Source organism: Poecilia reticulata, chromosome 17 (assembly GCF_904066995.2).
Source record: "Poecilia reticulata chromosome 17, P_reticulata-male-v2, whole genome shotgun sequence".
Classification (NCBI taxonomy): Eukaryota; Metazoa; Chordata; class Actinopteri; order Cyprinodontiformes; family Poeciliidae; genus Poecilia; species Poecilia reticulata.
The window spans coordinates 15,331,108-15,345,447 of NC_088846.1; the positions used below are offsets into that span (position 1 = coordinate 15,331,108).

Consider the following 14,340-nt stretch of genomic DNA (forward strand, 5'->3'; position numbering starts at 1 on the left):
ATGTAAAGTAGAACATAAAATCAAGCTGCAAAATATATCTACAACAAGTTTGCTAGATATTAAAAGTGAATATTTTAATTAGTCAATTGATTTTAGTTGCTATCCAAATGTCATTAAAATATTTAGCATTTTTCTTTTGAAATATAAAATCCAGTTTTGAATAGTAAAACAATTTCCAGGAGAATCTGAAATCATCTTTTCACTCAGAGAGTTTGCTCGGGGGTACACTTGTAAAACCTGGCATACCTGCTCCTTAGAGGTGTGAACAGATTTTTGCCTTGGAGACAACATGTCTCCTGTAGTTGGCTGATGCAGAAAAAAGCAATGACACCCGTCCTGAAACATTCGTCCTGACCAGCAGCTGTATGCCATCCTGGGAGGTCACCAGGATGCCAGTCATTCATTTGGATCTGGACTCGTTTGGCCCCCCACACTCAAACCCACACACATGCACGGACGCACGCACGCACACACACGTACACACACACGCGCACACACACCCACACACACGCGCACACACACACATGTGCCCCCAGTAAATAGCAGTGCTCCTCTGCTGCTGAGGCTGCACATAGCATGTGATCTGATGGCTGGCTTTGGCCTACGGCACTGTATAAAGAAGGTGAGAGAGGGAGAGGGAGAGAGAGAGAGAGAGGCTCTGTGTCCACATGCCTGCATTCGAGCTCAGCAGCTCTGAAAATGTACCAGGGGCTTTCAGTCGGTCCAGAGGTAATGAAGAGAATGTGGCCTATGGCAGGAATCAGCAGTCTGTGACGAACGATGAAGAGCTGAGCAGGTAGTTGATGGACACGGCTGCCTTGAGGGTGTTGAACGTGACGGAAAGATTGCAGTTTTCTACGCTCCATTTAGGCTCTGTGTTGAAAGGAAACTGTGTATGTAGGAAAAGAAGGCATACATTAAAACTTTCTTTAGACAGTGTGGGGCTTATTAGTTATTCAACGATTTCACTCTGAAGTACTGACAGCAAACAATCTCTAGTTTATTTATGTCATGTAGGATTACATATCGAGCATTACTTAGTGGTTAATAGCATTTCCACTTTTATTGTGCACTTCTGTGGAAGACCAGAATAAAAATCTACTTTTCATTAGCATTTCTTAGATATGCCCTGACAAATGCCATTTTAAAAATTGTTCTTTTCATGAGTGTGCTTTTTGAAAACATTTTGAAATGGTTTATCCTGTCTCGAGTAACAAAACCTGGGATCTTAACAGGAGTGTTTTAACTTTTAATGGTACATAAGAAAGATCATATTTTATGGAATAAGTTCAATTAAATAAAGAAAACACTAAAATTATGTTTTTAAAAAATACATCAAAATGTTAGATCTATTTATTTTGCACATTAAAACAATATATATTGATATTACAGTATAAATACTTACCAAGTTGTGAAATAAAACCTTTCACTTTTGTACAATATTAAATTTTTTATTGCAACAATGTGATGCCATGTATTTAAAATTTGAACAAGGCAATGATCTGCTTTCATCAAAACTTTTAAGGCTTTATTTTTAGTTTTACGGAAATGAAAGCGCTACTCTTGCAAGGAATTTCCGTTTTCAAGAACACTGACGCTTACATACATTTGCTAAAATAATTTAAATAATAAAATAGTTAGACACATTAAAAATCTTGGACTTGATAGTAATTTCTAGTCTGACAGGCAGCAGTGACTGCCCTCATCTCGCACTTTCAGGATAAGTATCAAGTAATTTACTCCTTTTTTGCAGCTTGTTCATCCACTTACTGTAAGACTTTTGTGTAAATCAAACGATTTCTAAAATTGTTGACTGGAAAATAAAGGCCTCTATGACTTCCAGCTCTGTTGTTGCGCCATCAAGTTGCAATGATTCAGCTGTGAGATATGTAAATGGTTTCAGCTGAAGTCTGACACAGACTCGGTATTGTGTAAACTAATAAAAGCCCATTGTTTTATTCTATACAAAATGGTTTATTTTTAGTGTCGGGACAGAAATCAGAGGGAAAATATCTAATCTGTGGTTATTTAAGTCATTAATAATATGAAATGGAAGGGCAAAGAAGTAATCTCTGTGAAGCCAATGAAAAGTCACATTGTGCTCTGACCCAGTTAGATTAAACTTTCTGTAGAACTGCTGTGCTTGCACTGTGTACTTGATATTATTGGAAAACAAGCAGAATCAGTAACACATTTCTGATGCTGGCTGGCTGCCGTTACATGTGCTTCCGTTATCTCCACGTTTACAGTCTGTCAGTGATCTGAAGCCCTCTTGCGTAACCATTTAGACAAAACTACATTATAATCTGTACAAAAAATGTAAACAAGATTGTTTTAAAGATCAATGTTGTTGCACTGAAAACTAATGCCTTGGTCTCTAACACCTGCAACTTATGTGTATCTACAACTAACGAGTGAAACCAATATGTATCCTGAATATTGACTGAACGGTCTATAAAAATGTGGCTTTGAGATTTTATTCACATCTTTTGACAAGACAACAGGAAACGACTCTTCACTTTCTGAGTTGTAGACTTCTCCATCAACTTCCCAGGTGGCTATTTTCAGATGTTCTCTGAAGACTCTGCTGTGGTTGGTTTCATCGCAGAACACAGTACTTTGTGGACTGGTGCCAGCAGAACCACCTCCCGATAAACTCTGCTAAAACCAAGGAACTGGAGGTGCATTTTCTCAGGCGCAGACCCACCAAACCGGTGAGACAATACATATGTAAAAAAAATATATATATAAATATAAATGTATCTGCATTGTCTCACCGTCTGGTGCCGGTTTGGTGGCACCAGACGGTGCCACCAAACCACCCAGTTTGGTGGGTCATATATATATATATATATATATATATATATATATATATATATATATATATATATATATATATATATATATATATATATATATATATATATATATATATATATATATATATATGTGTGTGTTTGTGTGTGTGTGTGGATTTGGAGACATAAATATTTATGATGTCTCTAAATTAACCTATCCAGATGCACATTACTTATTTGAACATTACTAATTCGAATATGGTATTTCTTAATAACCGCACATGTAAATTTCTCCTTACTGTATGGTATTTTATTCTTATATTTATATATTTCTACTTTTGTGAGCATATGCATGGTTAACTTGCTGCTTTTGACACCTGCCTTTTCCCACCGTGAATATTCTATTCTATTCTATTCTATTCTATTCTATTCTATTCTATTCTATTCTATTCTATTCTATTCTATTCTAGCACTGGGACTTGTTTGCCAACTATAGAGAGACTGAGTGAGACATTATGTTGATAACTTGCTCAAGGTCAGTAGAAGCCAATTTTCTTTCTCAAAATGTGTTAAACTTATAATACAGATAAAATTCGTAACATATTATGAGTGGGAGTGAAAATAACAGCCAGGTCAAATTCTGTAAAGGAATGCTGCGTATCCTATATTTGCTTTCATGCACTTTTCACACTACCGATAGTAATGATCACAGGAAACCCTTTTAGCACTGTAGTCCCAAAGCAGGAATGCAAACACCCGACAAGCTTTTCCAAGAATCCCCCAGTTGAGGACTTTTCTGGAATGTCCTAACAAGCCTTCCCTGCCGTGTTTACAGTTTCATACCAATGGCAACCCTGCAATCTGTCTTGCCAGCATGTCATTATCTGGACTACCCAAAATGAAACACAGGGGGGCAGCTGGATGAGATTTCTCCTGTATAAACAGGTTCAGGCTATTTGAAAGCTGACCATGCGACCATTTATGCATAGAATCGGAGACCATTTATCTCCAATTCTATGCAGAGCAAGAATCGGAGATAAAATCCGACCACTGCTACTGCTGTAATTGGGTTTTGTGTACATTGCTACCCATCACTTTAAATTAGGAAGGTGTTTGTTGAAGTAAATAATTTAGTTTTTCACACCCAACTAGACACAATGTTCTGATCAACTTCAGTGAGTTCTGAAAGAAAAATAAGATCTCAGACGTTACTGACTTCGGACCGCTCTTATATAACCCAGGAATGTTGGCACCGGACCATCTCACTAAATCAAGCAGAGGAGCAAAGGTTCAGAAAATAAAAAGCAACATTCATTTCAATCCCACAGGCATCCAGCAAAGTCCTACAGTGCTTCTAAAGTTTATGTAAACAAGCATTTTCTAAATCATGGCAACAAGGAATTTATTTGTGTTGAAAACAAATTTCAAAGATGGAATTATCTGAAAGTCATAGAAGCCTCCCTAAGAACAATAAGTCAGCGTTTGACTCATTTCTGGTTGAATGAACATGTTCGCTATTCAGACCTTTACAACTCATTTCGATCCAAGTAAGGAAAATGGTACATGCACTCCATGTTCAAGTACTCCTACATTCAAGCATTATGGGTCATTTGCTTTCACACGCATATTTAAACTTGAGTAAAATCACATTCTTAGTATGATGCAACCTATACAACTGCAACAGCCTCAAAACTATATGAGGTATCTATACCTTTCTCACCTGTTCACCTGCATTCCTCCTTTTGAATAATGGCTCAATGTCACACCTTCTGCCCCAAAGAAACACAAAGTTATGCATTAAAACGTCCTAGACTCTCTGATCGACAATAAAAAGTAAAGTATATATTTAAGAAAAATCTTCAGAAGTGTTGAAGGTTTCTCCCGTCCTTAGTTTGAAGGTTGGGATTTTCAAAAAAAAAATTATTTGTCTCAAAATAAAGATTAAAGATTGGTTTGTTGGTTTGTTTGACACATGAATTCACCCAGTGGCTCAAACTTCTGGCATTTCCTGCTTTGCAGCTTCACACCAACAGCACTGTGGGACCCTCACAGACTACTTCCTGTCCTCAACAATACTGATAAAGAGTGAAAGCACCTTTGCCAGTAAGTCGTGTATATTTTAATACGTGAGACCAGACCAGCCCCTGCCTCAATTCTGGGAACGGTTTTTAAAAAAACTTGGAGAGAGATGAGATAAAATGACTAACAGATGCCCGAAACATGGGAATTTCACTCTTTACATATTTTTAGGAGTTTCCGGTTTTGTGGCCAACACCATAGTAACAGGATGTGTGTTTAAGGAACATGACCCTGTGACTTCACACTGACTGACAAAGGAACAAAACACTGTAGATATCTGCCTTACTGTTATTCTTAGGGGTTTCACAGCTTCTCGCTTTACTGTAAAAACATAAAAACTCTGAGAAACGTGGGCACATACTTTTAAAACAATTTACATTTTGTTACAGCTGACGAATCGGTGAGATAAAATGTAGGTCAGGTCAAGAGGAGGAGCTCTCCAACAGTTGAAATGATGAGACGACGTATTAGCGAGAGGAATAACTACTGACTCACAACTCAGTTAGGCCTTTGTTCCTCATTAGACATCATGAATGAATGCAATGGTAATATTTTGACTGGAGAGTAGAGATGATGCAACAAAGGTGATGAACCACAATCTAGACAACAATGCAGTATTATTCAGCTCATCTCATTTGTATAAGATACAGATAAAGGATGTAGTTTAATGCTATAAGAAAAATAAGGGAAGTACAAATGCTTCTCCTTTTGAGAGACATTAATGTGATTTTTATTATGAAGCTATAATTAATATCAACAAATCGTTATGAGCCATTAACCCCCCCATAAATCATCATCACTGGCTGGTAACCAAGCCCATCCATTCACAGTAAAACATGGCACAGCTGTAGTCATTTGCTCACACACTGACGTTTTCTCCAATTCATTGCACGAGACAAAAGCTTTGACTAAGATTTGACTAAGTCCAAGTCTACTGGAGTAGGAGTCTTACTTGAGTCAGCATCTCGGTCTCGAACTTTGTTAACCGGTTCAATAGTTTTAACGTTAAGAAAATTTGTGTTTCAGTTTTCACTCCCTGTGAGGTTACGACAAGGTGTTCAATCAGCTTCAATGAGGAAAAACAAATCACAAACAAGAGGGTCAGGTGATGACCGCAAGGATATGAGTTCACTTCTGGGTGAATGTGGCTCTTGTGCAGAAATGCATCAATTGATTAGAATGACTTAGCAGGTGCCATCTAAAGTTAGTTCATTCACAAGGACCCTTGCTTGTCAAACAACAATGCGCTGAAATGAACAAAACTGAGACAGAAAACAAAGATAACTGAGGTATAACAACAACTGACTTCACCTAAAATAAACCCCTTAAGTTTCTTCACGTCAGTCATCTCTGGGATTTTTATTTTTTTTTTTATAAGTTCCCTTTGTTCTGAAAAAATCTGGGTAATTCCCACTTCACTTCACTATCAACACAAACATTGTTTGTCAGAGGAAATGCTTCCTCTTATGCAGCACTGCATGCTTGACAGTGTTGGCACAGTGAACTCCAGCAGATGGTGCTTTGTTGCACTTGTCGGATGGGAGCTATTGAAACTATTTGCTCTTTTTTGCTTAGCTAAAGAAAGCAGTTTTTGTGTGTTTTATTAGTTTGTATAATAAGCATGTGTTTCCCACTTAAATGAACTTGGTTACAGTATTTGATTTGCATTACTGGATAGACAATCTGAAGATTGGAAAAAGTGCTTTATCACATGAATCAATCTGAAGTTACTTTGCATAAAATTTATGTTATGAAAAACTAGCTTGCTACCTTCTTTGTTTCTGTGTGATGCCGCCTTTCCCACGAAAGCCATGGTTTCAGAAGATGCTGCATGAGCAATTTAATATAAATGTGCTGACAAACAAACAAATCTACACATGTGTAAAGGCGCAGCACCAAGCATATTAATCATCCTCTGTTTTGAGCCTGGAGGAACTGGGAGCCATGGAAACCAAATACCAAGAGGAGAAAAATCTTTGTGCTTCTTGTCCAAGTTTTCATCCCACTGGCGGTCGTACTAAACCTCACGAATCGCATGACAATAACAACATTCCTTATCTATGTGATATAGTCCAGCAGGAATTCCTGTTAAATAGAGGAATTTCTCAGGGCGAATACTTCACTGGATTAAAAACATCTGGTGCACCGAGCAAATCTGAAACAGAAATAATATTGAAAATGGAAGTTTTTATTGTTTTTCCTTGTTCTGTTGATGTATGTGTTAAGTGTTGGTCTGGGTTTAGCAGTTTGTGCAGAACTACCTGATAGTGTTGAGAGTAGACATTTTGTTGTCAGGATGTCAGCAGACAGAAAGAACTTGTAGCATTTAGGGACCTTTTAGGTAACAACAGCAAACAGAAAACAAAGATAAAAGCTTTTATAAAATTCTGACTGCAGTAGTTACACTAGCAGTTCAAAGTCCATTGCCGGTATGCCTGAGTGAGTTTTGACCCTAGTGGGTTGATGCTACAGAGAAACCCTGGAAGACCTTGTTAATATGTGCTGGGTTGAAGCATGGGTCAGAGAGAACCAACATGTACCACAAAGCGTCTGTTTCTTTCAAACATTCCTGAAATAACTTTGTCATATGGGATGTGTTTTATTCATTTATTTTTCTTTAGTAAAAATAAATATTTTCTGACAACCACAAATACATATTTCAGCATAGGAAGTTTTTATAAACCTTGATTTTTTTTTTTTCTTTTGTCACATCTTGTCAATCAAAGCCTCAATCTTCAGATTTGATGAAACCAAACTTTAATATTTTATCCTTGCAAAATGCCGTGTGTAAGGAAAAACTGAAACTGCATCATCCCTCAATGGCAATATTATACCATGAGAATTATTTTCTTCAGCAGGGATAGGGAGAGCTGGCTATGCTTAGATGGGAACATAGATGGTACTACATACCGGTCAATCCCAGAAATTGGGGGTTATAAAAGGTCATAAACTTTCAGCAGCACAAGAACTTTAAACATGCAGCCAGAGATACAGCGTTTTAGATGAAAGCACTTTAATGTGTTTAAATGGCTTAGTCGAAAACCACAAATAAATCAAACTGGGACTCTGTTAAACTTTTGAAAACGTATTTTCAAAGGTCCTCTCCATCCAATTGGAGTGTCTGATCTGAGACACTTTGCAAATATTTTCCTTCCACTTCACGACTCTGCAATAATCAATCACATCAAATCCTTCTGAAATGCATCCAGGTTTGTGGTAAGATGACAAAAATTTGTTAAAGTTCAAAGTTTTTTCAAAGGTCATATAATTAAAGATTACTGGCACAAGTACAGAAACAAAGGAAAGAGGGAGGGGGAAAAAATGATAAAACAATTTAAAATTAAACTGCCAATCATAAAACATTAATTTCCAAATTAAAGTGGGAGAGAGACTGTGACTTATTATGAGTGACTATGCTGCTTGAATTCAATTACCCGGGGGTCAATTTATCATTCCTGTTTTTATATCCCTGAGTACATAATTGTGTTTCACTTGTAGCATCCGTGAGAGTCTGGAAGAGGCCTGGAGATGCTGTGGAAGGCCCACTGCAACAGGCCGTCAATGGAGTTCTGCTGCCACAGAAAGAGCAGAGGAAGAAGAAGAAAGATGAGATGTTGTGAGCACATATCCAGCTGTCGTTTCAAAATTATGCGTTCTTCAAGATCAACTTGAACTGAACGGCAAATGCAGCCAGTTAAAACCCGAGTCTAACATTCATCCCCAGTCAATCCTGCTGCTATGCAAATAATAAATCATTTCTAAAGCTAAAGTCAAAACAGAAAACACTTAAAGTACAGCAGAAATGAAGCATCAATCAAAGAAGAAGATAATGACTTTATTTTTTGCATCATTTGGTATGCTACCACCCTTACATCTCCCAAGATGGAGTCCAGTTCGTCCTTATTGATGACTGGTTCGGAGAAGGAAGTGCTCTGGTCTTGACTGAATGAGTTCTGGACTGAAGGCGCAAGCTAAACACAAACCAGAAAGAGCACAATGATCACAATGCAGCATGTGCAGGCTTCTCTTCTCCTTTGTTTCTGTTGTAAAGGTGTGTAGACACACCTGCATGCCTCTGGGCTCGATTTCTTTCTCTGCAGAGCTGCCCCATGGTCTGGAACAGGACAAGCAGACGGATCTTCCCCTTTGAAGCACACAGACATCGCGAGTGACTCAGACCGAAGTGTATCAGGTTTCCTTCGATCAATATGTAATTTGAGGATTGCGGACAGGGAGCTTCAAACTGTTCCAAATCACCAAGCTAAACACAGTTCCAAAATTATTGCACATTTTAGTACATCAAGGTCTATGTGAAACTTGTTCATATTGTTCATGTTAATTTTAAAACTAAGGCCAATATCAAAAGGTAGGGCAACAAAAGTGCAGGACATCATTCATAATCAACATCATTTTCTGAAAGTACTGACCCTGAGTTACTCCTGCAAAACACCATTTGCAATCCATTAGACAGCACTTAGGAATTGACTCTACAAACACACTCTTAATGCAATACTGGTACGGCTGATCAATACTAGCCTGAAAGAGAGGGAGCTCCAAGAAATTTGCTCTGCACAGTAACCGATCAATGGTTCTGAAAAATTAGGGACACGATCACATTATGGGGCACGAAACACCAAATAAGGGATCTGAACACGAAACCAGGAGTCAAAAGAACATTTAGATATTATTGCTATCAGTGTATTTTGGCTTGACTTATAAGAAGAAACAAACAATGGTTGCTACACAGCACCCTATGGTATTATTTCACACTGAAAATGTAAATTGATCCAAACATTTATTTGGAGACATTTATACAGAAGGGACTCGTGTATTTACGTTGTTTTAAATAAAATCTTTGGTGCCACACTGATTGGCCCCTACAATCGTTTCTGAAAGAAGCATTTTTGAAGCATATTTACTTTCAGTACACAAACATGTCTACAAAACCTTCAATTAATTATCTAAGATGTCCCGTTTTCCTTTATAATTCATTAACATATGATACAAACCTATGTTTTTGTTGTTCCACATTTAAAGCAGCTGGCTGCACTGGATTTAACTTCGTGGTATTAAAGGAAAGTTTTGTATAAGAAGATAATAAGAAGAAGATCAAGGCTGTGGACATAATAATTTTTGTATTATTTAATCCGACATATTTCTCATGTCACTGATAAAAAAAAAGTGGTTGTCTTACTTGGAAAAGTGGCAATGTGCATGAAAATGCTTTAAACACTGAAGGCAGTGAGTCAGATCTCCCCCAAGGTGACAAACACCACACGTCTCCCTCATGGTGACCATCTCTCCACCTGAGCACTGGACACACAGATTACATTTGTAACGAGCAAGAAGCAGCAGAAACGGTAAAGAAGATCCAAAGGTGGAGGAAGGATAAAGTAAAACTCCTCACCTGGATTTTGCCATTCGATGCTTTGACAGAGGCCGTGACACTCGTGAGGGAGGATGACAAAGTGGGGTAGAAAGAGTTGTCCAAGATGGAGTTAGTGGTGTTTATGCTGGTTTGCTGAGGCTGAGTGGGGAGAACCTGAATTGAAGAACAGAGTAAAGCACTTTAAGTAAAGCACTGAATTAAAGTGGATACTTACAGACTGACATTATAAACATAATCATCATCGACAATGAAAAATACTATATAAAGGCCACCCGTATTCTTTTCAGACAGTGTTTAAATGTTATATTACAACAAAAGCCTTTACATACACACCTGGACAAGCTGTAGAGCATTTTCCTGTTTCACTCTAAGCCCACAGCACCACTCACACTGCCAAGAGCCGCTATTAATTACAAAAATGCATTTTACTTTTAAAAGACTTTAACCAAATGTCTCTTATCTAGAAGCTTCTCACATTTACCTCTGTAATCGTTTACCTCGGTATGGAAGTGAGTGGAGGGTTGAGGCAGGCGAGATGAAAGGCTCGAGGACAGCCGTCACAGCAAATCAGTTCCCCTCCATCCTTACACATCGCGCACTCATCGTCATTAGAGTGTATCTATACACACACCAACAAACACTTACAGCTGAGATCAGATGAGAAATAAAACAGCACCATTGACAACATTGATGGCTTACTATTATTGTGTTTGCCTCCCCCTGGTGGAAAAACCTGGCACTCGCAGATTTGGACTTTTCGTGGGACTTCTCTGCTAAACTGTACGAGTGAAAACCTTCAGCGCCTTTGATGCACTTTCTGATGGAGCCTGTTTCAAGACAGTACTGTTTGCCTCAAATATCTTCTCATGTAGACAGAAAAAAAACAATATATCTTGCTACCAATTTCTCACATAAAAAAACATGTTACCAGATGGTATAGTCTCCCAAAGAATCAAAGTTTAAAAAGTAACAATGCCAGTTTTTCAACGTCTTACCATCCAGTGCAGTACGCTCCTGCTTGATTTGCATGTTTTCTTTTTTATCCTGGCTGAATGGAATATCTGAAGAGGAGGAAGATGAAGAAGAGGAAAGGGGCACACCTCTCTGAACAGAGGAAGATACCACCTGCAGACCTGTACAGTAGAATTCTCATATATTTCTGACATGAAATAAAAGCAATGCAGGTTCATTTCAATCAAGAATATATTGTATTACTGTTTCCAGATGGTAGTTGCAGTGCTCGCGCTTCACTTTTCACTCTGTACAACTTGACTTTACTCACTGGTGCAAAGATCAGAAAATCTAAGTTACACCAAACTCAGTTTGTCAATAAACTTCGCGGAAAAATGCTGTTGGATTAGAAACTGATTGGAGGAAAGTAAAGGTGACCTGTTCCATCGCTTGTCTTCGCATGATACTCTGAATGCTGAACCTTGTCCTCATGGCTCCTCTTCTTGCTGTGAGAAGCTTTTACTCCTCCAGAAGATCTGTTTTCAGCTTTGGACCGTGGAGCGTCCCGTCCTAAATGGACAGAATCAGCAGAATGAATGAATCGGTTAAAGTCAAATGAGGTCAAGAAGAGACTTTTATGAGAAGAAGATGTTTTCAAGGAAATTGGACTTCACAGACTGGTAGTCAGGTTAGCAAGAAGTGCCTTTAGCTTGGGGTAGCTGTCCATGTTGTAGTCCTTGGATAGATTGTTCCAGAAAGCCTGGAGAGTTGATCTGCTCTGCTCAAGCAGCCACGAAAGGAGGGAGTACATGGCTTTGTGAATCCCCTCGCTCCCTTCCTTCTTTAGAGTATCCTAGAGAAAACAAAATGCTCTAGTGTGTGGGTTTCAAAAACACCGCATGGCAGATGTACAGATTTATGTGACGGATAGAGCTGTCCCATGAAAATCTAAACCAAACAACTGAGTGCAGTTATCCACAAACATAGATATGTTTTTTTTTTTTTAAGAATTTCACCTCTAAATAAAAGTTTGGACATATATTCCTGTCGCTTACCTGCAGCTGTTGTTCTGTGATTATGTTTTTGTCTGCCAAGCCATACACAATAGGAAAGGGGTCATCCACCGCCATCGCTATGTCAGTACGCAGCTCGCGCAGCAGAGAGCGAAGGTTTGTGTCCCTGAACACCTCCACTCTGGACATGATCTGCTTCAAGTGAAAACGAAAACTTCAATGAGGAGCCGACCAGGCCTGAGGTCGTACATTCACCCCTCCGGAGGAGGCGTGTCCTATTCAAGGGATGAAATTTTGACAGGTGCGCTATTCAAGAACGCCAGAAAATATTACGTATTGTACACCATTTTCCATTTTCCTGTCAAACTATGTTTAATTTCTGTATTAGATAGACATTTATTGGTCACAGTTGAAGTAAAATTGTCATCCGTATGAAACCACAGACCTGGCGTACCAGAAGAAGACCCATTCCTCAGACCTCTGAGGAGTTTGGCTGTCCACCAACGACACCAACCGCCTTCATCCAGGGGAATACCTGTCCTCTTGCACCAGGAGAGTAAGATGAGGCAACATGCTGTTTTATAATGACAGTTTCCCTCCTAAAAGGTTCTTTCCATCTCAACTTCCCCTCAACTATCAGGTTTGCAGACTCTGAGTCACCACAGAGAGTTCAGCATTAGTGTCATAATTATCGCTTTCCAGTGAACTGGAAACAGCAAATCAGAACTGTAAACTATTAGCTGATGGATTACATGGCTGCTATGCTCATGGTCCAGCTGTTGCTCATCATTTAGGAGCTGGAGAGTACTTTAGTTTTTTCTCAAACGAGACACAAAATGCCTGTGTAAATAGTCCTGTGGTAGATTTGTTTAAGTTGATATCTGGAGTGAGGAACACTAAGTTCAGCAGGTGATATAGTAAAGCCTAATCTTTGTCTATCACGGTAATTTGTTTATTTAATATAACTTTCTAGTGTTCACCTTGGTGATTTTTCTTTTAAAGGGGTCTATTATGTTTTCTTTATGGTCTGAGATAAGTTCTTTTGAATCATATCCATCCTAAAGTAAAAGTGAAACTGCCTGTGTGTACTTTTTTTTAAGTGGAAAAAAATATTTAAAAATATCTTAAATGAATTCTTATGTGTCACACAATGCCTTCTGCTTTTCACCAAGATTACAATTGCAAAAGTTGGACATTTTCTGATTGTGTTGGATACAATGTTATTGTACAGGAGTATTGAAATGTTTTAGATGGTTAAAGCTAGAAATGATTTTTATCCTCCTTTAAAAGCCCATTGAAAGTTTTTTTTTTGTGATGTGAAATTACAACAAATTGACCAGAGTTTAGTTGAAATAAACTTAATACAATTCAATTTAACTGCACTTGACTAAATCAAATTACAGTTTACTTGAATGAATATGAATTGAGTTGAATGTGTATAACTAAAACAAACTGTGTCAAAATGTATTGTTCTAGAATTGAACTGAATAAAATAAAGTCAAAATGCAAGAATTTGTACCAAAATTAGCCGAGCTGAGGTGCACTGAAAAAAATAAATAAACCAAACTAAACTGAATTTCATTGGAATGCATTGAATCCAGTTGCATTTAATAGCTGTTCTTTGTTGAACTGAACTTACCAGATCTGAATTAAAATATGAAAACAAAACTATTAGATGAATTGGTTATTTTTAATTTCCTTTTGCTATGAGTGTGTGGGGTTGCATAGTTTTTTTTATTCTGTGTGACCCTATGATGGATTGGTTTGTTCGGGGGTCACACCACCTCTCGACTTACGAACTCTTGACATTACCCACATCTCTGCAAGAGTAAGCAGGTACAGAATATGGATGTCCTGAACTGAAGTCTGTTTAAGTATAATCTCTCACCAAAGCACATAATTTGGGGATTTTTTTTTTCCTTTCAATAATGCAAGCACTTGCCTTCCGGTAGAAAGAACAGAAACTCAAAAATTAAATAGAACTGTTTTAAATACTCTTTTGTTACCATCACCGTCAAAATGTTGAATCAACATTTTATTTAAATAGACAGCATGTTGAGGCCTGGAAGGTGTGCGATGTCTTTGGTGTTCTGTTCAGTTTTAGTTTATT

General features: G+C 38.0%; 1 protein-coding gene and 1 long non-coding RNA gene across 6 annotated transcripts; one reads left to right on the forward strand and one right to left on the reverse strand.

The window, feature by feature from the left end:
- The first annotated feature begins 663 nt into the window (after window positions 1-663).
- Window positions 664-9,765, forward strand: LOC103479612 (uncharacterized). 4 transcript variants are annotated; one of them, XR_014084122.1, is made up of 5 exons: window positions 664-796; window positions 2,609-2,714; window positions 3,269-3,333; window positions 4,818-4,901; window positions 8,376-9,765. It is a non-coding gene; the product is annotated as an uncharacterized LOC103479612 (long non-coding RNA). The 4 variants fall into 4 exon arrangements; XR_014084124.1 differs by lacking the exon at window positions 4,818-4,901 and having other exon boundaries at window positions 2,555-2,714; XR_001777479.2 differs by lacking the exon at window positions 4,818-4,901.
- Window positions 7,523-12,749, reverse strand: aire (autoimmune regulator). Of its 2 annotated transcripts, none has more exons than XM_017310204.2 (13): window positions 12,273-12,749; window positions 11,896-12,070; window positions 11,656-11,787; window positions 11,482-11,547; window positions 11,262-11,399; window positions 10,966-11,093; window positions 10,764-10,885; window positions 10,600-10,669; window positions 10,285-10,419; window positions 10,072-10,190; window positions 8,943-9,021; window positions 8,750-8,848; window positions 7,523-8,446 (listed from the first exon to the last, which is right to left on the reverse strand). In XM_017310204.2, the coding sequence occupies exons 1-13, from the start codon at window positions 12,417-12,419 to the stop codon at window positions 8,366-8,368; spliced, it is 1,491 nt and encodes a 496-aa protein (XP_017165693.2). In that variant the 5' UTR covers window positions 12,420-12,749; the 3' UTR covers window positions 7,523-8,365. The 2 variants fall into 2 exon arrangements, with proteins under 2 accessions (XP_017165693.2, XP_008432373.2); XM_008434151.3 differs by having other exon boundaries at window positions 7,523-8,449.
- Between the last annotated feature and the right edge of the window lie 1,591 nt (window positions 12,750-14,340).